The sequence below is a fragment of the Gorilla gorilla genome, chromosome 16, assembly GCF_029281585.2.
Source record: "Gorilla gorilla gorilla isolate KB3781 chromosome 16, NHGRI_mGorGor1-v2.1_pri, whole genome shotgun sequence".
NCBI lineage: Eukaryota > Metazoa > Chordata > Mammalia > Primates > Hominidae > Gorilla > Gorilla gorilla.
The window spans coordinates 51,365,649-51,392,739 of NC_073240.2; the positions used below are offsets into that span (position 1 = coordinate 51,365,649).

Here is a 27,091-nt window from a genome sequence, read left to right on the forward strand (position 1 = left end):
TGTCTTGAGGGTTTTGTTTTTTTAAACTTTAAGCTTAGAGTTTTTTTTTTTTTTTTTTTTGAGACAGAGTTTCACTCTTGTTCCCCAGGCTGGAGAGCAGTGGCACAATCTCAGCTCACCACAACCTCTGCCTCCTGAGTTCAAGCGATTCTCCTGCCTCAACCTCCCTAGTAGCTGGCATTACAGGCATGTGCCACCATGCCCGGCTAATTTTGTTTGTTTTCAGTAGAGACTGAGTTTCTCCTTGTTGTTCAGGCTGGTCTGAAACTCCTGACCTCAGGTGATCCACCTGCCTCAACCTCCCAAAGTGCTGGGATTACAGGTGTGAGCCACTGCGCCTAGCCAGCTTAGAGATTTTGTACAGAAGAACAGAGAAGATTCCCAATTATCTTTTGATGCTCTCTTTATTTCATATTGGATACACATTAATGTATTTAAACAAACTCCTACTGATGGAAATTTGATCTGTTTCCAATCTCTTCCTATGATAAACAGTGCCGCAATAAATAATCCTTTTCCCCAATTTATGATAATACTCTTTGTTGTCATATCTTATTTATCCAAAATGAACTTTAGAATTAAGCCTACTTCCAAAAAAAGTCAGGTCATTAAGTTACAAATCAACTTAGAGAAAGCTTACAATTTTACAGTACAACAAAGGATAACCTCAGAATGAAGAAAGGAAAATCTCAGAACAAAATTTGTATTCCAGGTGTAGAGGACAAAAAGACCAGACTGAGATATATTAGAAGACTCTGGGCAAAATGTTTTCAATATGATGAAACTGTCAGAATACATTATATTCTGAATATCATGAAGAAATCTGGTTAAATACCAGAGAACCTAGAGTGTTGATTTAACCAAAACTGTAACTATACTTGGTGGAAAAGGGTGAACAGGTGCGTGTGTGTGTGTGTTCGTTCTGGGAATACAGAGTGAGAAAAGAGAGTTCAATTCTTGTCTTCTTTAGTGGAAGGTCAACAGATACGGCCTAAAACTGAAATATGAGGATGCTGCAATACAGGTAGGTTTGAGTATCACTTACTAGAAATGCTTGGGATCAGAAGTGTTTCAGATTTCTGTTTTTTTTTTTTTTAAATTTTGGAATATTTGCATTATACTCACCCAGGTGAGCATCTGAAAATCTGAAATCTGAAACGCTCCAATGAGCATTTCCTTTCAGTCAGTACTCAAAAATTTTGGATTTCGGAGCATTTTAGATTTTGGGATGTTCAATCCATATAAGCATACTAACTTAGAAATAACATCTATGTTATCTTAAATACTGAGAATTCTTTTTCTTCCCTCCTAATCCTTCTACCATTTCTTTCTCTTTTTCTTTTTTGTTTGAGATGGAGTCTCGCTCCCATTCCCATTGCACAGGCTGGAGTGCAGTCGCGCTATCTTGGCTCACTGCAACCTCCATCTCCTGGGTTCAAGCGATTCTTCTTCCTCAGCCTCCCGAGTAGCTGGGATTACAGACGTGCGCCACCACATCTAGCTAATTTTTGTATTTTTAGTAGAGATGGAGTTTCGCCATGTTGACCAAGTTGGTCTTGAACTCCTGACCTCAGGTGATCCACCTGCCTCGGCCTCCCAAAGTGCTAGGATTACAGGCGTAAGCCACCTGGCCCCCTCTACCATTTATTTTACTTGCTTTATTGCTCTGGCTAGAATGTAAAACAGAAACAGTAACAGTCAAAATCCTTGTCTTGCTCCCCATCTTGGGCTTTCAATAGTTCACTATGAAGTTTGATGCTTTGTGATAATTTTTTGTTGATATCCTTTTTGAGATTAAGAATGAATACTGAATATTAACCAAATCAGCTGTTAAGATGATCTCATGATTTTTCTCCTTTAATCTGCTACTATCATGCATTATCACATTATATTTTTGAATGTTAAGACAACTTTCATTCCTGGAATAAACCCAATTTGGTCATAATATGCATTGCTGAATTCAGTATGCCAAAGGAAAATGAAAGAAGTGATGGTGAGATGGACAATGTAGTACTATTTTTCTTAAGGAATCTTTATAATTATTCAACTTTTCAACGATGTGCATATATAATTTTGACTTATAAAAAATTATGATATGGAAACGTCACCACAATATAGTAAATGAAAAATTAATGGTACAAGGCAACATGTATTGTCTGTGACCTTTTGTGTAAAAAATGAGAGGTATAAGATTGTACTGTCATACATGATTGTATAAGCATGAAACTCTAAAGGGTAGACAAATAGTGGTTAAATGTGGGAACAGAGTGAGAGGGAAAATTTTCAGAGTGTGTGTATTTTAATTTTGAACCAAAAATGTATGATTTTTAAAAGTTAAACTAGAAAAATATGTTGAATAAGTGATGATACAGATTAAAACATGATACAGATGAACAGATACATCTGTAAAAGCTAAAAGCAGCAGATTTATAAAAAGTTTTTCTATTCCATCTTTACAGAATAAACAATTTGTAAAACATATTCTAATAAAACATTCTAATGAATGCTAGGATTACGACTTATTCAAGGTTACAGTAACTATGGCAGATCAGAATTTTCATCTTCTGACTCCTGCACCATTCACTGCTCACGTGTTTGACAAACATAAAATACATTTAAAGTGTAAATGAGTATGTTTTCTGACACTATTCATATAGTCAAAATACTCACCTTGTTTTGAATGAACAGGAATGGAAGTTCTGTGACAGTCAGTAAATCCAGCAAGAGAACTCACTCGTTTCAAAGTGTTTTCAGAAGTACTGTTATTCTGCAAATATTGTGCAGACATATAATTTGAAAATAATTGAACTAAATTTCAACCCATTACTCTAAGTAGTATTAGAGTCCCTTGATCTATTTAGCTCAATATGCTTTATTCTACCTGGACACCAATGGGTGTATTATAGATTATGGTTATTTTCTTCAATGCCAATTTCAAAAACTGCACCAAAACACCTTATTTTCCTACTGTTCATAAATCCATCCAAATGAATTTTTTATAATAATAAAAACTCAGACTGGGCGTGGTGATTCACACCTGTAATCCCAGCACTTTGGGAGGTCGAGGCAGGCAGGTCATGATGTCAAGAGATCAAGACCATCTTGGCCAACATGGTGAAACCCCATCTCTACTAAAAATACAAAATCAGCTGGTTGTGGTGGCGCATGCCTGTAGTCCCAGCTACTCAGGAGGCTGAGGCAGAAGAATCGCTTGAACCCAGGAGGCAGAGGGTGCAGTGAGCCAAGATCAAGCCACTGCACTCCAGCCTGCTGGCAGAACGAGACTCCGTCTCAAGAAAAAAACAAAAACAAAAGAAAACAAAAAATCTCACAAAACTGTGGAGAAAAAACGCAATCATTATGAATTCACCTCACCCCCAAAGAAGCTATTATCTTACATGTATCTTGACACACTGATAACATTAATGGTGGGGGAACTATTTCCAGTTGGGGATCTTGGTAACTTTCTTATTGCTTTGTATGAGCTATTTATACAACAAGGTTATCTATATGCTCACTATTTTGTCAGATTTCAATTTGTATTTCAAATTTCTTTTGACTATGTTTTTTAGGTACTTAAATCTCTACATTTTCCCTTAATATTTTTCTATTATTTATGTGTTTGGAAAGCCCTGAAGGCTTTACTGGCTCAATAAATACTGCTTTTTTTTTTTTTTTTGAGATGGAGTCTTGCTCCATCTCAAAAAAAAAGTTGTTTAAATCAAAACACAGCTACTGCTTTTCTGCTAACTCACAGAATCTTGCAGTGTCTTGTTTTTATCAAGGAGTGCCTGCCACTTAAAAATTTTCAGCACGTTTTTTCTTTAAGTTCATTATTAAAAAGGTGAAATCTGTGGGAAAACTCTGATGCTTTACCTTTTCCCATTAAGAAATGTCCATTTATCCTAAATTTTATGTCTTACTTCTATCAAGTGCTTCGCAATAGCAAAATGATACCACCAGAGTGTGGCAATATGACAATAATTTGTGTAAAGAAAAAGAAAATGTGATGAACTTAGGTTTAAATAATTCTACATTATAAACAGCTTTACTAAAACTTATGAAAGTCCATAAAACATTTCATTTACCTATAAAATCTACTTCAACCCTATATGGAATACAGATATTCCATATGTCATATGGCAATAATTATAAAACCAATCTGGTAGACAGCAGTCTGTTCTTTCTTCTTTCTAGCACTTTTTCTCATTCCTGCTTTTCTTCTTTCTCTTTTTATCGTGTGTCAGCTAAGGCTACCTAAGTGAACTTGATCCATTTATTTAGCTCTCAGTCTAAATATGCCATAATTAAAATGGTTAGAAAACACTGCAAATTATAGTCTTATGATAGGTCCGCTGAACCTACACCTATTTCCTCCATCTAAAAGCACATGGGTATATTTTAAGCTGACTTTCTGACTTCTGCATATACTAAAGAGACTTTACCTCATATTTAGGCATCTCTGCATACTCCATAATCACATTTCTTATATCATTCTGCTGCTCCTATTTGAGGTAAGAAAATTATGCAACTATTCTCAAACTTAAAGGCAAATACAGAAAGGAAAAAACCCAGGTAATCATTACACCTCAATTTGCATATAATAACCAATTAAATTCCAAGTTATCAATATCTAGTTAATAGATATTAAATTAAGTTAATCGATTTAGTACACTACTTTAATCAAAATATAATAAAAATACAAAATGTTACAATATAAAAATGCATTTGAGTCTACTTTTTATATGTAGGATAGTAAGTAATATGGCCTTGACAGCAATTACATAATTCACTTGGATCACATAAAAAGTAATCATTCACAGAAACTCCTATGTCATTATCATTTCCTTGGTTCTAGCTTTAGGAAAGGTCCTGTTTTCACTGTGTATGTCACTTAACATTTCTATAATGTAAGTTCTTTAAGGGCTAGAGAAGCTTAACACCTTTCTAGGTGTTTTTAATTATCTTGGTGTAGCCACATTACCACTCTAAAGGCTCTAAATAGCCACAAGTAATATATGAGAGCAACATTTAAGAAATAAAACCAACTTTGCAGGCAAGAATACACCTTTTTTGCCAGCTGTTCTACATATTTTGAAACTTATTTAACAAACATTTATCAAATTATCTTGCACTTGTACATAATATACAGCTTCTCACTGCTAGACAATAGGTTTCTAAGAGTCAGGGTCATGTTCTAATAAAACTTTTGGATCTGGGAAGAGTGAGCTCATTAAGTATTTAATCAGTGGAAAACATATGGGGAGAAGAAATTTTTAAAAAAGAAATGTAGGCCAGGCACAGTGGCTCACGCCTATAATCCCAGCACCTTGGGAAGCTGAGGCAGGCGGATCGCTTAAGGTCAGGAATTTGAGACCAGCCTGGACAACATGGTAAAACCTCATCTCTACTAAAAATACAGAAATTAGCCAGGCATGGTGACGTGCACCTGTAATCCCAGCTACTCAAGAGGCTGAGGCAGGAGAATCACTTGAACCCGGGAGGTGGAGGTTGCAGTAAGCGGAGATCACACCACTGTACTCCAGCCTGGGTGACAGCAAGACTCCGTCTCAAAAAAAAAAAAAAAAAAAGAGAGAAATGTTAAATAGCTGATGTTTTTTATTTAGTGAGTATAATTACGCAAGCTGTTTGTACCTTTTCATGTTCCTCAATTGTTCATTTTTTCAAATTGAGGACAGCTTCAAATATTTGGTATCAGCATGTTAATGATATCTGCTAAAACTGTATTTTTGTTGAAAAAATGTTTAATTAAATTTTGAACTAAACATCAAGATAGTAAAATAAATAGAACTGTGGGTGTTTTAATAAGGATTTACTTACGGATAGTATTTTTATCTTGTTTGATGTTTCTTTAAACCTCTGTAAATCCATGCTATCTCTGTGTCCTTTAATAGAAAAAAAGATGTTGCAATGAGAAATTTTTATTTTTCTTCACCGAAATAATGGCACTGCTTAAAGTTTATAAAAACAATAGGTTTATGCTGTTTTTCAAGTATATTTGATGGCTCTGCAGTCTCCTTTAGCTCTTTTGATAAATAAAATTGAAAATTGCCAAGAAGCTGGTGAAGGTTACAGTTTTTATTGTTTGTTGTTTTTTGTTTTTTTAAATTTGAGAACAAGTCTCGCTCTGTTGCCCAGGCTGGAGTGCAGTGGTGTGACCTTGGCTCACTGCAACCTCTGCCTCCCGGGTTCAAGCAATTCTCCTGCCTCAGCCTCCTGAGTAGCTGGGACTACAGGCATGCGCCACCATGCCTGACTAATTTTTGTATTTTTAGTAGAGACAGGGTTTCACCATGTTAGCCAGACTGGTCTTGAACTCCTGAACTCGAGATCCGCCTATCTTGGCCTCTCAAAGTGCTGGGATTACAGGCCTGAGCCACCGCACCTGGCCAAGATTATAGTTAAATTTACAGTAACGTTAAAAGCCAAAGTCCTTATAAAACAAACCAACATGTGATATGAATAAATAGCTCGAAATTTAAAAGAAAAAAGGGGACCAAGCATTTTTACTATTAATAAAAAAAAAAAAGCATTACATATATACGGATAATCACTCAAAAAGGAATGATTTATTCTTATGCCTATAACTTAAACAAAAACAGAACAAAAATATTTTGGCAATAACACTTTAATGACCTTAATGAAAACTGTTTCACACAGAGATTGTTCAGACAACATGTTAATAAGCCCATGTATAATCTCCACATTAAGACCAGCCTAGCAAGTTATTCAGGCACTGAACATGCTGATATTTACTGCTAGGCTATATGGAATTCACTCTAGATATACAGATACGTAACTTTTCCTATATAATATACATGTAGAGAAAATATGTATGATATATACATACACCCCACTGGTAATACATTAACAAATAGGCTAAAATGCATTTTAAAAAATAAATTGGAAATTAGCCAGGTGTGGTGGCGTGTGCCTGTAATCTCAGCTACTCAGGAGGCTGAGGCAGGGGAATCACTTGAATCTGGGAGGCAGAGGTGGCAGCGACCCGAGATTGTGCCACTGCACTCCCGCCTGGGCGACAGAGGGAGACTCCGTCTTTAAAAAAAAAAAAAAGGAATATATTTAATGTAGGAAAAGTTATATATCTATGTATCTAGAGTGAATTCCATATAGCCTAGAAGTAATATCAACACGTTTAGTGCCTAGATAACTTCCTAGGCTGGCCTTAATGTGGCAATTTTCCATGGGCTTATTAACATACTGTCTGAATAATCTCTATGCATGAAAGTTTTCACTAAGGTCTTTAATGTGTTACTGCCAAAATAAACATTTTTTTCTGTTCTTATCTTATTTAAGCTATCATAGGTATAAGAATAAGTCATTCCTTTTTGAAATGTTCTCTGTGAATATATAAATAGGTACACCATAAGTACTAATTTTCCCAGTAGATTCCTAGATTTCCATTGTTGTTCTGATATAATTATTAATAGTGCACCCTTTCACTTTTAAAGTGTCTTGGTTTGGGTAAAAAAATTATATGGTCATCTATTTATAGGGCACTGTTCTTTTCCAGTTGATTCTAACCTCCCCTATGAGGTTCTCCAAGTACTTAACACTTAAGAATCACTTAAGTTTTCAACAAGAGTTGATGAAACCCAATTGAAGATATTCAAATTCAAAAGACAGAACCTAAAATTCCATCAAAGAGGTTATGTGCCAATATAACTCTTATAGCCTAATTCAGTCTATTTCCCCTACTTCTGATTTTTTTTTTTTTTTCATTTCATTTCTAGAGACAGGGTCTCATTCTGTCACACAGGCTATGGTGCAGTTGTGTGATCATAGCCCACTGCAGCTTTCAGCTTCTGGGTGCAAGCAGTTCGCCTGCCTCAGCCTCCTGAGTAGCTGGGACTTCAGGCACATGCCACTGCGCCTGGCTACTTCCAAAAATTTTTTGTAGAGATGGGGTCTTGCTATGTTGCTCAGGCTGGTCCTCAACTCCTGGGCTCAAGCAATCCTCCCCACTCAGCCTCCCAAAGTACCAGAATCACAGGTGTCTGATTCTTTTTAAAAATTTTATAATTATACTCTATGAAAAGATAATGACTTGTAACAGTACATGTTTCTATTATTTCTAAGGTGAAAAGTAAATAATATTGATATACAAATACGAATTTGCCAAACTTACCTACAAATGCTCCAAATTCTGTATTATCTCCTTCTGTAGCTTTAGAGCAAACAGTTTCTTGATCTTTGGTTCCAGTTTCCAAGTGGCTTTTGCAACTTGGCTGAGATGGTGTACTAACAAAAAATTTGGTTGGTGGGGATGACAGATGTGGTATGCTAGTAGATGAACTGCCTAATTTTTGATTTTTATTAAATATTTTTAAGAGTTCTACCCCATGTAGTCTCTGTCGCAGTTCTGGAGGGGAAACAGCACTTGGGAATAAGGCACCAGAAGAGGAACCAGCCTCTGGAAAATTAAATTCTTTTCTCTGGGGTACTGCAGGTAAGTCTTGACCAAATATATTACACTGGGGATCTTTGTCATCTTTCATTAAAATATTACAATGAAAAGGATTATTACTTTCAAGATCACCTTGAGGAAGAGAGGAGCTAAGTGTATTTACAACACCATGCTTTTTCCATACAGAAGGTCTTACAGGACCATCATCAATAAGGTTTTGAGCCAAGTGTTTGGAAATGCTCAGTTCTCGTGTGATTTCATTATGAACTTTGCTAGCTTCCGACGCTTTCTGGGCAGTGAGTGTTTTTAATGTATCTACCGTCAGGGCCGAAAGATCTTGCAAATGGCCAATTTGAGAATCTAATGATTGTAATGATCTTTTTATGTAGTTGACACGATCTCCAACTTCTTTAATCTGAATGCACATCTGTTCCACTCTGTAGGAGAGAAATAAGCTTTTTTTACAAATGTGAAAAAATAATGTAGAATTTTATTTTGTAGCCTCAAGTAATAATGATAAAAAGAGAAAAATTTCACATGCATTTAAACAAGATATAAAATAAGGTACGGTTATTTAATTATACAAGGCCTACCTTATGTTTAAGAAGGATCCAGTGCTAATCTTATATTAAAATGCAAGATTTCAAAAAACGTTTTTGTTGCACAGGCTACTTATTCCTATTACCCCACATCAAAGTAACACAAAATAATGTATATACAGCTACATATATACAGAACTACCATTACTGTTACTGTAACTGTTACCAAACACCATATGCTTCCAGAATGTAGTGAAGCCAACAGAAAAAAAGAAATGCTGGCCAGGCACAGTGGCTCACGTCTGTAATCCCAGCACTTTGGGAGGCGGGCAGATCACGAGGTCAGGAGTTCGAGACCAGCTTGGCCAACATGTTGAAACCCTGTCTCTACTAAAAATATAAAAATCAGCTGGGTGTGGTGGTGCACGCCGGTAATCCTAGCTACTCAGGAAACTGAGGCAGGAGAATCACTTGAACCTGGGAGGCGGAAGTTGCAGTGAGCCGAGATCGTGCCACTGTACTCCAGCCGGGGCAAAAGAGGAGACGCTGTCTCAAAAAAATAAATAAATAAATAAATAATAATAATAATGATAATAAAAAATGCTGTAAAATAGTGAGGACAGTTTTACTTTTCTCCCTCCAAACAGTAAACAACAGTAAACTCTTCTATCTTCTGTAACTAGGGTAAAAAAATAAGAGACTGACCAACTGACTTATATGAAGTATTAATAGAACTGAACGATCTTTCCAATACATCATGTAAAACTGTAACCATGCTTATTGTTTGACAAAATAAATTTAACAATGACCATGTATAAGAGATATAACTAATAGATCCCATTTTGACATATAACCGATTTTAACTAAAGGGCTTCCGAACCTTTCAAAAGTGACACGAATTCTCTCTTCACTCCCAGAATGAAATTTGTCATCTTTTTCATTGAAATACATCTCAACACACTGCTCTTCAAAATCATGAAGTTTCTTTTGATCTTCTTCTGTTAAGAAAAGTTCTGTGGGAGGAAAAGGAGAAGAAAATCAATGAAGAGCTATCAAGGTTTCAACTTTAGCTCATAATTCTTACGAATTATTCAGGGTTTCTAAGACTACATCCATCATCTGTACTTTTTAAACTTTTACTACTATGCTTCTAAAGCACTAGACAATTATCTTTCTCTTTTGCTTCACCAGTGTGATGTCAGCAGAATACGATCAGGTACTTCCTCCTCCTCTTCTGACTTCCTTTTCCTATACAACATCCCTCCCCTATCTCTCTCATACCTCTCCCTCACGTATCTACTCAGAGAAATTTAAGAACTAATTTGAAAGTCCCTGTAAAATTTTAAGCATAATTTGACACAGTATGATTAGTCTCATGTACACAGAATGTACTACAATTGTTATTGTTTACAGAGCTGTAAAAATGGTTTGTAGAACAGCAAAGAAGTTCGGTTTACATTACCATTTTAACAGAAACAGAGACGCCATTCTCATAACGAAGTTTAATGCTAAATCCATTTTTATAGATATCATATTGCACTTAAAAATTCCTTTATGTATAGGCATATTTAACAAAAATCTACCATAACATTAATCCACTAAGTCATTTTTGAGTAAAATCAATATATAGCCTTTGGTGTAAAAATGAGAAGTGATAAAATGAAAACATTTGCCTTAATATAGTTTACTTACTTGGTCCATCGGAAGTCTTATCTTTCTTTCTTCTCTTACATATGCAGCAAAACAGAGAAACTATATGGCTAAGAATGATAAGTGGAGGAGGCAGAACTGGTTTCTCATGATAAGCCATAATAAAATGATAACGCTGGTACTTCCATACAATATTGGAAATTGCCTTCACTTGTAAATACACATTGCTAGAGAAATAATGAATAAAAATAAAATAAACTTTGTTAATCATCTCTTAAAGTTTTAAATACTGATGATTTCATTGTAATTCTGTACTAAATAATAATTCAAAAAATATCCTTCTGTAAACAAAACTAATAGCAAATGAGAAACTGGAAAAGATACAGGCAGTAAGTATAAGGCAAAGACTAACATTCAGCAGAAAAAAATAATTTAAAAAAATTTAAAATATTGTATGTAAATGGGTAAGACATAAGAAAATACTCAGACTTATTAGTAATCAAGTAAGTGCAAATTTTAAAAAACAAAATCCTGGCTGGGCATGGTGGTTCATGTCTATAATCTTAGCACTTTGGAAGGCCAAGAGGCAGGAGGAGTGCTTGAGGCCTGGAGTTCAAGACGAGCCTGGGCACCATAGTGAGACCCTGTCTATTTAAAAACAAAAAAGTTAGCCAGGCGTGATGGTGTATGCCTATAGTCCCAGCTACTCTGGAGGCTGAGACAGGAGGGACTACTTGAGCCCAGATGGAAGAGGCTACAGTGAGCTGTGATAGTGCCACTGCACTCCAGCCTGGGCAACAGGCTGTCTCAAAAAATAAAATAAAATAAATTATTTTATTTACTATCAAATTGGCAACCATTAAAAAAAAAATATTCAGTGTGGGCACAGAGTTGAGGAAACAGGCCTATTTAGACTTAAGTGCAAAAGCCCTAAAAGTACATATACTGAACAGCCCTGCTTTTAGAAAAACATTCTAAACAAGCAAGTATTGCTCACAGATTTAACTACAATGTGGTGTTTAGGAGCAAGAATTACAATCTAATTGACCAATATAACAAACTAGATTGAAAAATTATGGTCTATATCATGGAGTATCAGGTAGCCATTAAAAATAGACTGGAGAAGAATATTTGTTTATCTGAAATAATGTTCATGATGCTTTGCTTAGTTATAAAACAGTACATAAAATATAAAAACAGGCTAGGCACTGTGGCTCATGCCTGTAATCCCAGCACTTGGGGAGGCTGAAGTGGATGGATCACATGAGGCCAGGAGTTTGAGTCCAGCCCGGCCAACATGGTGAAACCTCATCTCTACTAAAAATACAAAAATATCAGCCAGGCGTTGTGGTGCACACCTGTAATCCCAGCTACTCAAGAGGCTGAGGCATGAGAATCCCTTGAACCCTGAAAACTAAGGTTGCAGTGAGCCAAGATTGTGCCACTCCAACCTGGGTGACAGAGGGAGACTGTGTCTCAAAAATAAATAAATTAAATAAAAATACTATTTCTGAAAAGAAAAATGGTTTACATATATTTGCAAAAAAAAATGATAGAAAGGTGTACACCCAAATATTAACAGTGGAATTACTGATGAATTTTCTATATTGAATGCGTATTTGTTGGCAACCGAGGAAAAATCCCAGATAACGATTAAATTTATAAAGAAAACTGCATGTTGAAAGATAATCAAACTTAAAATTTAGAACTCATTTGATTAGAAAAAGCATCTCCTATTTGTAATTTTTCAAATATAATTTTAGTAGTTTAAGCCTCAATAAATTTTTAGATTTTAAGTTCTATAAATTTCCTTCAAAATATGTAGAATTGCATATTAAATCATCTTATAACAAACAATTGAACAAAATTCTTACTTGAAAAATGCAATAAGAAGATTAACCATAATGATATACTGTACAAAGAGGTAGACTGCTTGAAGAAATGGAGTCAACCACGTCCCAGGACCACAGATTTGAGGGATAACAGAATCATTTGCACACACTTTAGAGAGAAAAAAAGAAAAAAACATAAACAACTTAAATATAGTAATTCATCAGTAACTGCTATTCATGAGTGTTTCTGGTTATTTATTTACTTAAAGTAAGTTTCGATTATGCACAAATCTGTTTCACAGATTCCAGCAAAAGCCTCTGGGCAGGGAGACATAGGAACCCCAGCTTAAGAGTGTTCAAACACAAAAAAGATGTTGTGAGAAATGTGGGTGCTATCTGTTTTACAACTCTATTCCAGAAAAGAAAGTATATTTAGGTGTTATATTTACCCTTCGAGGCAGGGTTTAACCTGAGGAGCATTAAAGAGAGTAAAATTCCTGGATCAACCATATGATAATATTTCTGTAAGAAAAATGTCCGAACTTTTTTTTTCCCCCTGAGACGGAGTCTTGCTCTGTCACCCAGGCTGGAGTGCAGTGGCGCGATCTCGGCTCACTGCGACCTCCGGCTCCCGGGTTCAAGCAATTCTCCTGCCTCAGCCGCCCGAGTAGCTGGGACAACAGGCATGCGCCACCATGCCCAGCTAATTTTGCATTTTTAGTAGAGACCGGATTTCATCATGTTGGCCAGGCTGGTCTCGAACTCCTGACCTCGTGATCTGTCAGCCTCGGCCTCCCAAAGTGCTGGGATTATACGCATGACTCAACTTTAAGAGTATGGTTGACTCATAGCAAAACCTATACATTTAATAAAGAATATTGAGTTTATCTTATTATGTCACAAAAATGGGGCTGAAGAAATAGCTAAAAGTGCTTCTCAATTATACCGTGATTAGATTTGAATTCCTTGTTTTTCATTACCCCTAACTGAAAAATTTCTGAAGCCAGAACATAGCTAATTACAAACAAGGAAAGGAAGAGCTTTAATACCCCCAACAGCATTACAAGGAATAAAGTAAATTAGGCAGGGCAAGGATTAGAATTAAATAATGATGAATTAGTGATAAGTTCTAGCTAAATATTTATAGTACACTTAGCATTTAGTATTTGGTAATTTTAAAAAAGTATATGCATCAATGATATTCATACGGTTCTATCATTCCTTTAAATGGTTTTACGGGCAAATTAATGGTACGGTCTTTTCACTCTTAAATAATTTTATGAATCTATTTCCATTCTATTCAGATTAGTTTGCGGAAGCAAATACCCAAGAAAGAGAATGCAGGAAACTAAAAAACTATACTCAATGCTTTATAACAACTACACAATTAGAGTCATATCATTAGAAAAATAGCAGACAGCCAGGCGTGATGGCTCACGTTTGTAATCCCAGAACTTTGGGAGGCCAAAGCAGGCCAATCACTTGAGGTCAGGAGTTCAAGACCAGCCTGGCCAACATGGTGAAACTTTGTCTCTACTTAAAAAAACAAAAACAAAAACAAAAAACTAGCCAGGCATGATGGTATGCAGCTGTAATCCCAGCTACTCCAGAGGCTGAGGCATGGGAATCACTTGAACCTGGAAGACAGAGGTTGCAGTGAGCCAAGACCGCACCACTGCACTCCAGCCTGGGTGACACGGTGAGACTCTCTCTCAAAAAGAAAAAAAAAAAAAGTAGCAGACAATGAAACCCTGGAAATAACACCAAACAGAAGCCATTAAACACAAAATTTGACCAGGCTGGTAAAACAACATTAGTTTAACTACCGCCCAAGAACAAATAATGACCACAAATTTTCTATGTGGCCACCCTTGGACCTAACCACAATCCTCTCACTACATGGCCAACCCTTGACCTAATCACCCATAAATACGTAGGAAGGGAGTAACACAGATATTGGGGGAGGTAAGAATGAAGGAAGAAGAAAGAATAAGAGTGAGAGAGAATCAACAAAATAAAGATTCTATATCTCAAATGTGGAAGTCAGCAGAATATCACTGAAAGCTGATAGCATCACTTATGTTCACAGGTTATCTAGTCTCACTGACTAAGACAATGTAAGAGTCAAAATGTGAATAGTAACAAAATCGAACAACAAACTTAATATTCTAAGAACAGGGTTAAATCAGTGGGAGTTACGTCATTGATTATCCAGAGAATGTACTCACAAGCTGCAACAAAAACCTTGAGTATCTGTCATCTGTAAAACTCAACATGCTGTAAGCTTTCAGTATTCACACAGGATCATTATTTTTGTAATTAATGTTGTGCTTGACTTCTCAATATCGAATCTACCCTGAATGATCTACGCTAATCATGGTAATCCCATCCCCCTTGTCTGTAACCATTTTAGAGATAGGCAGGCTGAAGCCAACTCAAGCTAATGAAAGGAAAGGACAGGTTCAAAAGGGAATTTCTATGAAAGGGACATTTTCCTCTGTAAGGAAAACTTACAGAGCTGGCAGCCGGAAGAAAAAGAACAAGTGTCCTTAGCTATGAATTAACCAACCCTAAAGACCACTAGACCTAGCTCAATATTGTTATGTGAGTTAATAAATGCCCTTATTGTGTCCTAGGACAGTTTAGACTAGACTTCTAATACCTGCCACTAAAAAAATTCGAAAATACTTTTTCTTCCAATTAATTTGTATGTTTCTTCTGGAGTTCACTAACGCCTTTGTGTGGGGCTTAGGTTGGTAATAGTTTGACTTCTGAAAATATGCAATATTACTATAATTCAATATTGGTTTTAAAACAAAATAACCAAAAGATAAATCTGTAAATATACAATTCTTACCATCAATTTCGTATGCATAAACTTCACCAAAAATCATCCAGTATGGGTGAAAAACTATATCTTTAGCAAGAGTCCAAGATGGTGCTTCATGAGGATAAAGTATTGCCTTTCTGGGAACACCAAAACTAAGTAATACAAGAGCCATAATCACTACAATGTAGAACATATTGGCCACCTGTTAAAAAATGAACACTGTTAAAATACAAGGAAGTTTAAACACTATGACAAATCTTTCAAAAAGATTCTAATGTTCTAATAGACCAAAAAAATCCATTAAACACAAAAAATCTTTGAGATTCTTTTTGTTCCTAGTGATAGCTTTCAGAAGAATTTCATCACTATATAAATCTTAACATCTAGGAGATTATGCAAAAAAAAATCTATTAAGCTAAGCAAGTCATGGGCATCTTTATCTACATAACGAATTGTATCACTGGTTCAAACTGAAGTGTACCTATCTCTGTGGTACGTGAAGATTTTCAAGAAGTACAGAGACACGGACAGATTTAGGGAATCAATTTCCACAACTGCCCTTTCCTAAAGCTTCTCTGTTCTCATAATGGAAGCACAGACTCTCTCTTTTCCATGTTGCCTCTGGTAATTGTACTTTGCCCACTTCACACAAAAAAAGAACACTTCCCACCCACCCTGAATCCATGGGTGCCTTGTCCTGGGATATGAAAACTTCCTAGGATCCAAACAAAACAATCTGAATTATTAGCATGGGTGCTGAAAAACTAAAAGATACCAATGTCTGGGAAACAAATACTTTTGTAAGTCATGTAGTTTGTAATTCTTTAATTTCAATAAAATTCAAAAAGGGCCTAATTGAGCTAAAACCTAGTAATTCATTGAAAAATTATTTTCATTGTTAAATTACAGTGTACATTTTGACATAATTATGTAAGGATTCAAAGAATTAAGCAGAATGCTATAATAAAACTTCACCTCCCATCTACTTATTTAGGTATATAAGTTCTCCAGCCTGCACTACTTACTGTCTAGCCTAGACAATATAAAAAAGTGAATATACGACCAGGAACAGTGACTCAAGACTGTAATCCCAGCACTTCGGGAGGCCGAGGCAGGTGGATCCCTTGAGGTCAGGAGTTCGAGACTAGCCTGGCCAACATGGTGAAACCCTATGTCTACTAAAAATATAAAACTTAGCCGGGAGTGGCGGCACACTCCTGTAATCCCAGCTACTCAAGAGGCTGAGGCAGGAGAATCACTTGAACTCAGGAGGTGGAGGCTGCAGTGAGCCAAGATCACACCACTGCACTCCAGTCTGGGAGACAGAGCAAGACTCCATCTTAAAAAAAAAAAAAAGGGAATATACATATAAAAAAGTGAATGCGTTCTCACTCTAGCAATATGTAATATTCATTCATAAATAATCATCTAGCTGAGGAGAAAGGCCTCATGCAAAAGAGAATACATTTACAATAAATCTGTACATTAACCTATTGTAAACTTAAAATAATTGTAATGACAACTTAAAATAAATTATGACATTTTCATATATTTTTAAAATGAATATACAGTGACAGCAGAAATGGAAAGTAAGATGTGAAAGGTAAAGGGGACAATAAGTAGTCAAGGCCGGATAAAGTAATTTTATAGGGGCTTAAGATTAGAAAGAAAAGTTGTATAGATAGCTGAGAGTCTTAAAATGTCAATTCAAATGAAGAGATGAGACTTGATGCTTCATCTTTAAAATTCTGTTAGATGAACAAATAAATTTTCTTTTTAAATTAAGAGCTGGGTCTTTGCAACTTGCAGAGGCCTAACACGCTCCAAAATTCTTAATTGGGTGTTCTTATTTGCAAAATGGACAAATAATGCCTTCATTGAGCATTTGAGAACATTACTGAGAGAATGCATGCTTTCAAATAAACAAAATATTGCAAAACAAAAAATATATTAAGATAAAAGATTTTAAAAGGCAAAAAAAGTATTAAAACATTATTCATGCTATTTGATATATTTTAGAATACAAATGCTTGTAATTAAAGGAAAAGCCAAGTCAAATATTCCAAATGAAACGCAAATCTGTATTGACATAAACTAAAATTATTCAAGGTCTATGGTTGATGATTCAGTCATCTTTGCATTTCACACACCTTTTCACATAAAGCCTAAATGACAACCACTTTCCTTGTGCTTGATAGGAATTTAATTAATTAAAAATATGTGCGTATCAGCTTGCTCATAAAAATGAGGATTCTTAAAGTAAAATTTTACTGGGCACGGTGGCTCACGCCTGTAATCCCAGCACTTTGGGAGGCCGAGGCAGGCGGATCACAAGGTCAGGGGTGTGAGACCAGCCTGGCCAATATGGTGAAACCCTGTCTCCACTAAAAATACAAAAATTAGCCGGGCATGGTGGCGCATGCCTGTAGTCCCAGCTACTCGGGAGGCTGAGGCAGAAGAATCGCTTGAACCCAGGAGGTGGAGGTTGCAGTGAGCACAGATCGCGCCACTGAATTCCAGCCTGGGTGACACAGCGAGACTCCATCTTAAAAAATAAAATAAAATAAAGTAAAATTTTTAAAAATGAGGATTCTTATAATGCATACAGAATGAGTGTGAGAAGTTTAGCATTTACCATATAATTTTCATTAGTCTGCTATTAAAAGATGTATTAGGTTGATGCAAAAGTAATTGCAGTTTTTGCAATTACTTTTAATGGCAAAAACCGCAATTACTTTTGCACTAGCCTATAAAGTGTGAGGGAGGTTTCTTCTTTTTAATCTTTTATTGCCTTCAAGCTTTTCAAAGCTGTTTCCTCTGGTTAGAAACTCCCTGCTCAGAAGAAAAATCCCACATTTTTTTTTTTTTTTAATGATTATACTTTAAGTTCTAGGGTACAGAAATACCATTTGACCCAGCGATCCCATTACTGGGTATATACCCAAAGGATTATAGATCATGCTACTATAAAGACACATGCACACGTATGTTTATTGTGGCACTATTCACAATAGCAAAGACTTGGAACCAACCCAAATGTCCATCAATGATAGACTGGATTAAGAAAATGTGGCACATATACACCATGGAATACCATGTAGCCATAAAAAAGGATGAGTTCATGTTCTTTGCAGGGACATGGATGCAGCTGGAAACCATCATTCTGAGCAAACTATTGCAGGACAGAAAACCAAACACCACATGTTCTCACTCACAGGTGGGAACTGAACAACGAGAACACTTGGACACAGGGTAGGGAACATCACACACCGGGGCCTGTCATGGGGTAGGGGGCAGGGGGAGGGATAGCATTAGGATAAATACCTAATGTAAATGATGAGTTAATGGGTGCAGCAAACCAACATGGTGCATGTATACCTATGTAAATCTTACGTATTTTCTAAACTCCTTTGAAATGCCATAATCTTTGTGAAAGCCTTCATGACAGAATTGGTTACTAGCTCTTCTATCTTCACATAACAATTTATCATATTTTTCAATAGCTACCTATCTGTTCATATGTCTATATTTAGAGACTCAATTGTTGAGTTCCATGAGGATCTGGACCATGTCTTATTGATCTTTGTGGCCCCAGCTTAGTTTAACTCTTAACATGTAATAGATACACAATGATGAAATAATGAATGTTAGAACTAAAACAGTAACCATTATGAAACTTCCAAAGGGGATGTAAAGGGAAGCTGGCACTAGGGAAAACACACAATGACGGAACAAATGACTAGTTGACAAGGAGAAAGACATCCTAGCAGAGGGTGGTTCTAGAGAAGATCACAAATAAAGTCTTCTGTACTTCCTAACTCTTCCATCTACATTACCATTAAAGTAACTAGACACCACTGAGTCACTAAATAACCTGGTAAGCATAAGAGCTACAACACCTTTTTTGCATGCTAAAATGTTAGGCTAAAACCAATTCTTCCCAAAAAACCTTAACTGCCCTATTTTTCCTTGAAATACCATAAGAATGCCAAAATGTGTGAATAATGAGTAATACTTTGATGTGAAAAACAGTACACCAGTTATTCTCAATTAAGGGGGGGAAAGACACATTCTCTTGGAGGGAAACAGCGCAGCGTGAAAGTGCAAATATAATAATTTATATCTAGAAAACCTAAAAATCTTGTTTTCAAGATGTGAAGATAATCTTGTGAGCTTAGCAGGGTTACTCCAGAAATATTTAATTTAGAAGACTGATTTTTTTTAAAATTATTATACTTTAAGTTCTAGGGTACATGTGCACAATGTGCAGGTTTGTTACATATGTATACATGTGCCATGTTGGTGTGCTGCACTCATTTACATTAGGTATATCTCCTAATGCTATCCCTCCCCCTGCCCCCCACCATCACAGGCCCCAGTGTGTGATGTTCCCCATTCCCCACCGTGTGTCCAAGTGTTCTCATTGTTCAATTCCCACCTATGAGTGAGAACATGCGGTGTTTGGTTTTCTGTCCTTGCAATAGTTTGCTCAGAATGATGGTTTCCAGCTTCATCCATGTCCCTACAAAGGACATGAACTCATCCTTTTTTGTGGCTGCATAGTATTCCATGGTGTATATGTGCCGCATTTTCTTAATCCAGTCTATCATTGATGGACATTTGGGTTGGTTCCAAGAGAAGACTGATTTTCTAAGATTAAGGGAGTATAAGAAACTCTAAGAATAGCTTTTTATATTTATTAAAATGGGACATTTTAAAATAATTGAGAAACAGCATGTATTTTTAAAGCATATTTTGATAAAACTACTGTATATATTTATTTATGAGAAGTCTGAAACAAACACGTGTTCATACACATCTTGAGAGATGGAAGGATGTACGTTAAACTGTTAATAGTGAATGTCTCTGAATAGTGATTTGTCTGCATTTGCTGAAATTTCCTAGGATGAACAGGAATTTCAGAATAAGGAATAGCAATAGCTATATTACAAATTTTGCCTTTTTCACCACTGAAAACTAAAAGGAATTATGGCAAGGAGTAGACCCAATATATTTTAGATTCAGTGTATAAAAAAATTACACATTCAACTTGACATCTAGATTTTAAAAAGTAAAACCTGCCACTCAGATAAGACTAAGGAAAAGAGCAAAATACTGGGCATACTGTATTAGGAAAAGATTAGGTATTTTGGGTTTAACTTTTAAAAAATAGCCTGGATCAAGCAGGGTGTGGTGGCTCACGCCTGTAATCCCAGCACTTTGGGAGGCCAAGGTGGGCAGATCATCTGAGGTCAGGAGTTTGAGACCAGCCTGACCAACATGGTGAAACCCTGTCTCTACTAAAAATACAAAATTAGCTGGGCATGGTGGCACATGCCTGTAATCCCAGCTCCTCGGGTGGCTGAGGCAGGAGAATCGCTGAACCTGAGAGGCAGAGGTTGCAGTGAGCCAAGATAGTGCCATTGCACTCCAGCCTGGGCGACAGAGCGAAACTCTGTCTCAAAAAAAAAAAAAAAAAAAAAAGCCTGGATCGGTGAAGACAGGAAAAAGGAGTTACCTACAGACATAAACCATAGATGGTACAGCTAACATTATCTTGCAAAGCACTAAATGGGTATAGGGGATTGGGATTGAGCATGAGAAACTCTTAAGGAATGGCAGATGTGAAGTATGAGGCAAACACACACAAAATAAAAGACATTCACTGGCTCAAATAAAACTATGTTAATAACATTTTTGTGATTTTTTAAAAAATCAATAAACCCATGAGTATTATCAAACATCTGTCAACTTACCATTTTTCCAATCATCATTACATAAGGTCCTGCCTGTTGATTTACAGCTAGAAAATCTAGCAAACGCACATACCAAAATATTATGTTAAGACAGTAAATTAATCTTCCAGCCACAAAAACATGATTATCATATGCATTTGCAAAGTTCCATTTTGCTCCAAATCTTAGTCCAAATCCAATGAAGAAAGAAATTATGGCAATTGTATCACTGATGTTGAAGTAATCACTAAACCATACTTTAATCTTCTGGTTTACTTTCCCAGCTTCAGACATAAAGATCTAAAGGTTTAACAACAACAAAAAAAAGTGCAATCAATTTATTCCTATTAAAACACATACAGCATTCAACTATAACATTACAGTAGAATTTCACATAGCTTTTATTTATTAACTTATTTATTTTGAGACAGAGTCTCGCTCTATTGCCCAGGGTGGAGTGCAGTGGCGCAATCTCGGCTCACTGCAACCTCCGTCTCCCAGGTTCAAGAGATTCATCCAACTAAGAAGCTGAAAATTCAGATTACAACCCAGTTCTCTAGACCTGGATTGTAAAATACTTTTGAAAAATCGTTTTATTTCAAATTAAGGCAGCACCTGGATATCCTGGTAGTAGATGCCAAACCTGCCTTCTTTGTAGAAAGTAAATAACTCAATGGTTTAAGTAGCTGTATTTACCTAACTTATTTAAAACATATGCCTCTTCTCCTGAATATATTAGGAATTATCTTTTGGGAGGAATGGTAACACATTCACAACTTCAAAATTCATGGTGTATCATAAATACAGCAAAGCATCCGTTTCACTCTTCTCCCTTAGCCAATTAATTACTCTTCCCACTAGAAGCAACCACTACTATTACTGTCTCATGAACACTTGCAGAGCTATTTTATGAATATACATATTTTAAAACGCTTTGCAATTTGCTTTTATCATTTAACAAATCAATTTCTTCAAACATGCTGATAAAACAACAGATTTAATAAACATATGGACCATAACACTCAGAGGAATTTAAAATGCAAAATAAGCTATTTAATAAGAAATTCCTTCTAGTTCGAGTTGGTGTTTGGAAAAGAAAAAAAAAAAGAAATTCTTATGATATCTAAGTGAGAGAGAAGTACAACACCTTCTAATTATTTTTGCAATTTCTTGTATTCTCTAAATGTAAGGTAGAGACATGAAATAATTCAGAGGTACTTATGCAAGTATGTTATAAAACAATATTCATGGCCAGGTGCGGTGGCTCACGCCTACAATCCTAGCACTTTGGGAGACCAAGGTGGGCAGATCATGAGGTCAGGAGTTCAAGACCAGCCTCACCAACATGGCAAAACCACATCTCTACTAAAAATACAAAAATTAGCCAGGCTTGGTGGCACGCACCTGTAATCCCAGCTACTAGTGAGGCTGAGGCAGGAGAATCGCTTGAACCCGGGAGGCAGTGGTTGCAGTGAGCTGAGATTGTGCCACTGCACTCCAGCCTGGGTCACAGAGGGAGACTACGTCTCAAAACAAACAAACAAACAAACAAAAAAAACCAATATTCATGTAGCTACTACTTCAAAAACAAAGTATAAATATTAAGAAAAAGATTTTCTTCAAAATCAGGATATTAAAAAAGACCTATCTATTTTATTTTTATTTTGAGATAGAGTATCATCACTCTTTCGCCCAGGCTGGAGTGCAGTGGTGCAATCTCAGTTCACTGCAACCTCTGCCTCCCGGGTTCAAGTGATTCTCCTGCCTCAGTCTTCCGAGTAGCTGGGATTACAGGTGGCCGCCACCATGACCAGCTAATTTTTATATTTTTAGTAGAGATGGGGTTTCACCCTGTTGGCCAGACTGGTCTCGAACTCCTGACCTCGAGTGATCTGCCCGCCTCAGCCTCCTAAGGTGCTGACATTACAGGCGTGAGCCACCGCGCCTGGCCTAAAGACCTATTTATAACTTATCTACCTAATTGGCTAAATCAGGTAGGTAAATTAAAAGTCATTTAGCTAAGTATATGTAATACTTTTTGAAGAGTGACAGAGAGCAAAAATGTGAATGTTCAGGAAATAAACAAACAAAATATAGGTTACATTTTTATAGGCTACATTTCTGACACAAATCATTTTATTTGTAATGGCAACAAAGTATACAGCATACTCACTAATCTCTATTCTTTTGCCATTATTTTGGGAACAGCAAAATTACACAGGTTCTACACTTCTACAATGTCATCATACACACACACACACACACCTACGTATACACCCAAAACAAAACAAAACAGAAAATCTTCCATGTATACAGTAAATTATTGGTAGAAAAAAACTAAAGACATACCTCACGGACTTTCTCAATGGCATAAGTAAAAATATAAGCAATAACAATCCATTCTTGAACTGAAGGTAACTGTTCCATTTGTACAAGAACCACAAATGTATAAAGCATCAGAAATCCTAAATATGCCAACTAATGAAAAAGTAAAGGTTACATAAATAACATTGGTTACAAAATAAATCTTTTAATTATGAACATTTTCAAACACACACAAAAACAGACATTAAATGAACCTTTGTAAATTATCTCCTAGTTTCCTTTATTAAAACAATTTTAGAAATATCTCTTCTTCAGCACAGACATTGCATTTATTGGCGTATAAATGGTCCCCAGAGTATAAACGTGTTGTTCTACAACTCTTGTCAACCTTTAGAACGTCCCACAGAAGGGATTTTACAATCAGGTTTATGTTCTCAGCATATGCCACACAATTCTGCTTAACTCATACCTACAGTATCATAATATATTAAAATTACTGCAGAATTTCACCACCATAATCATCAAGGAACACATGTTTCCTGCCTCCTTCCTCCCCAAACCAACCAGTATTCCTAAAAAAGACAACTGGGGCAGGCCGCGGTGGCTCACGCCTGTAATCCCAGAACTTTGGGAAGTCAATGCAGGCAGATCATCTGAGGTCAGGGGTTCGAAACTAGCCTGGCCAACAGGGTGAAACTCCATCTCTACTGAAAAAAAAAAAAAAAAAATTAGCCAGACGCGGTGGTGCATGCCTGCAATTCCAGCCACTCGGGAGGCTGAGGCACAAGAATTGCTTGAACCTGGGAGGTGCAGGTTGCAGTGAGCTGAGATCATGCCATTGTACTCTAGCCTGGGCAACAGAACGAGACTCTGTCAAAAAAAAAAAAAAAAAAAGAAAGAAAGAAAGAAAAGAAAAGAAAAGAAAAAAAGACAAGACAAGACAAGACAGACAGACAACTGGTATTTTCTTAGCTCCCAGTCACTAAAGTTGAACCCCAAAAAGTGGAAAAAATGTGAAGTGGCTTTGCCCCAGGTAAGGAAACAGCCCACCTTTGATACTCTTTACAAAACAGGTTACAGAGAGGTGCTAAAGTTTATGTATAAATACATGTGAGTATTTATTTCATTTCAGAGGAAAACCCACACTTATTGACCCTTGAAAAATTATGGGTAAGAATCCTCTCATCTGTCTTGTCTCCACCAGTCCTAGAATAAGTCACATCCTTTATTTGATTATCTATGGCAGGCTAGGGAGTAAACTGCAGTAAAGAAAGAAAAGAGAAATTCCTGTAGTCACCCATGTTGGCTATTTTAATGCAGCCATTCACATGAATGCAAATGTAAGCAAACTGCCCTATTTTCATTAGTGGAGACAGAATTTGGAGATTAGATCAGATAACTGATATTTGCAATTTCAGCCTCTGAATAGGAAGGAACAAGAACATTTTCATATAGAGATGTAAGGAAATGTTAGTCTCAGGTTAATGGTCACATGTGTGGGTGAAAAAGCAATCACCAAAGAAACAAATTCTTGTTGATGAAAATGAAAAAATCTCCACAACAACAAAGTTAAAAAACATCTTCATTAAGGGTTTTCCTATGAAGGGGAGTTAAGAACTCATTTACTCAGTCCCTGGTTAAAAGTAGGGGCTAATCTCATTTGCTGTATCACCTGTTCCTTCAGGTTGGTCCATTGCTAGGGAAAGTAGCACCAGCAAGACAGCCAACTAATATTTCCTAGTGCTCATTCTCCACACAAAACAACCAAAACAACACATAAACACCTACATTTCAACCAAAATAACAGGTGAGTCCATCCTTGTATGGACATATGCTCTTTAACCTGCTAGTAAAATCAATTTTTCCATAAAGCAAGAGAAAAGCCAATTATATGGAAGGTAATCAAGCATATACTTTAATACAATTAAAGAAATAAGCCACAGATAAATAAAACCATATAAACAATCTGGATTACTTTTTATCATCATCAATTAACACTGCAAACAGGTTTATTTCTAGACTTTTATGTATCATCTGCAAAATCCTAAAGCACAAAAAATTATAACTGTGTATCAGAATCTCTTTTGGTCCATCTTTTATCATTATTTTTACTAGTCGATTAGTATTTGCTACCAACTTACAAAGGCCAATGGTATCGTATATTTGTTAAGTACATTTTTGGTTCCAATTAGAACTAAAATTTGTTAGTGTTTATCACTCTAGATGATGACAATTTAAATGAAACTAAGGCAAATTTATCACTCTTTTAAATGTGAAATGCCTTTTCAGTGATCTAAGTTATATCAACATTAGTATGGATTCCGAACCAATGGTCCCCTAAAGCCTAACTCTTAAAAACATTATGCTTGTGTAATTTAAAAACATACCGTGTTAAACCAGAATTTTACAATTGGTGCATGATAAAAGGCATAAAACTTTCGCGTGATTGGAAGCTTTTTTGATTTCATTTGTATCTCCATCTCATTCTTTCCTTCATTACTATCCAAAATCCGTACTTCTTTAAACACTTCCTAAAATTAAAAAAAAAAAATTCTTTTGTACAATTATTCAGAACAAACTTATATTTACTTTAAAATGTTTTCCTGCTTACCATGGGGATCTCTTCTGTTATGTTCTGAAAGTTGTTTTCGCTGTCATCCATTGTCATCTGATGAGCATCTTGAGATTGTGGGATATGGGACATTTCAGCCTTAGTTTTATATTCTAACAGTAATATGGCAGGTGGAACTAAAATGCTTAGTATGACCTAAATTTTTAGAAACATAATTTTGCATTTAAAAATTAATGACCTTCAAGAATATAATAAAAACAAAACAAAACAAAGACTAAAAACAATAAAAGATTTTAAATATCTTGTGATTACCCATTTTGCCCCTAGCAGTAGAGGGAAAAAAAACAACAAATTGATTTTTTACTTATATATTGTATTTAAAGAGGCCCAAGTTTAACTGTTTAAAGAGTAACAAAACATTTGATTATTATGATAATAAGGGTATAGGATAGATTTAATAATTATTATAGACTTGTCCTTTAAATAAAATCAGATTACAATTTGTTCAAAAAATACATTTTGTTTAAACAAAATTCAAGCCTTATAAAGGTGCTATGTCCTTAATTTTATCCTAAATCTCTTTGCAAGTGTTCCATGTCATAATGTGATTACTCAGCTTGTGCCTCTATAAACAAAAAGGTTTATTTCTAAAATTTTACTTATTACTTGCAAAATCCCAAAGCATGAAGAAATTGTAATTGTGTAACAGGTTTTCTGTTGGTTATTCAGTGGCCTATGGTTAAACTATTTGCCTGATTTCTGACTCCTGCATTTCTGCACCTTATTTTAAAAGATATAAGATAACAAAAAGTAAAGTTCAAAGCAGTATCTATCACCATGACAAAACCAAAAGTACATGCCATTTTACCCAAATTTTTAATCATAAAAACAGGCCACATGGATATACTTATCTATAATGGGTATATCAACATACTCATCCAATATACTTCAAGTAACTTAAAAGTAACAGATTATTAAATTAGTAGATAGGTCTTGAATTTCAGAATTTGGGAATAATCTTTTCATAAAGTAGTAACTTTTTTCAAGGCTGCTCGGGGCCATAATCTCCAGTATTTGCCATTTGTTCCCCTTCTAGCTCAAAGAGAGGCCATAATCATTATAGACACCTGAAAAGGATTCAAAAGTTAAGAAGAGGAAA

At 35.8% G+C, this 27,091-nt stretch overlaps 1 protein-coding gene across 8 annotated transcripts in view; it reads right to left on the minus strand.

Moving 5' to 3' along the window:
• TRPM7 (transient receptor potential cation channel subfamily M member 7) overlaps window positions 1–27,091 on the minus strand; it is a 121,135-nt gene that overhangs the window by 20,030 nt on the left and 74,014 nt on the right. For 4 of the 8 annotated variants that reach the window (XM_063698545.1, XM_031002334.3, XM_063698546.1 and 1 more), the window contains exons 18-29: window positions 25,972–26,127; window positions 25,748–25,891; window positions 23,385–23,513; window positions 21,057–21,335; window positions 15,328–15,502; window positions 12,513–12,639; window positions 10,681–10,865; window positions 9,869–10,001; window positions 8,171–8,886; window positions 5,842–5,906; window positions 4,446–4,505; window positions 2,671–2,767 (exon numbers count right to left, since the gene is read on the minus strand). In XM_063698545.1, coding sequence (XP_063554615.1) covers window positions 2,671–2,767; window positions 4,446–4,505; window positions 5,842–5,906; window positions 8,171–8,886; window positions 9,869–10,001; window positions 10,681–10,865; window positions 12,513–12,639; window positions 15,328–15,502; window positions 21,057–21,335; window positions 23,385–23,513; window positions 25,748–25,891; window positions 25,972–26,127 — 2,266 coding nt within the window. The remainder of the gene's footprint in view (window positions 1–2,670; window positions 2,768–4,445; window positions 4,506–5,841; window positions 5,907–8,170; window positions 8,887–9,868; window positions 10,002–10,680; window positions 10,866–12,512; window positions 12,640–15,327; window positions 15,503–21,056; window positions 21,336–23,384; window positions 23,514–25,747; window positions 25,892–25,971; window positions 26,128–27,091) is intronic. The other 4 variants (XM_031002335.3, XM_031002336.3, XM_063698544.1 and 1 more) reach the window with 1 other exon arrangement.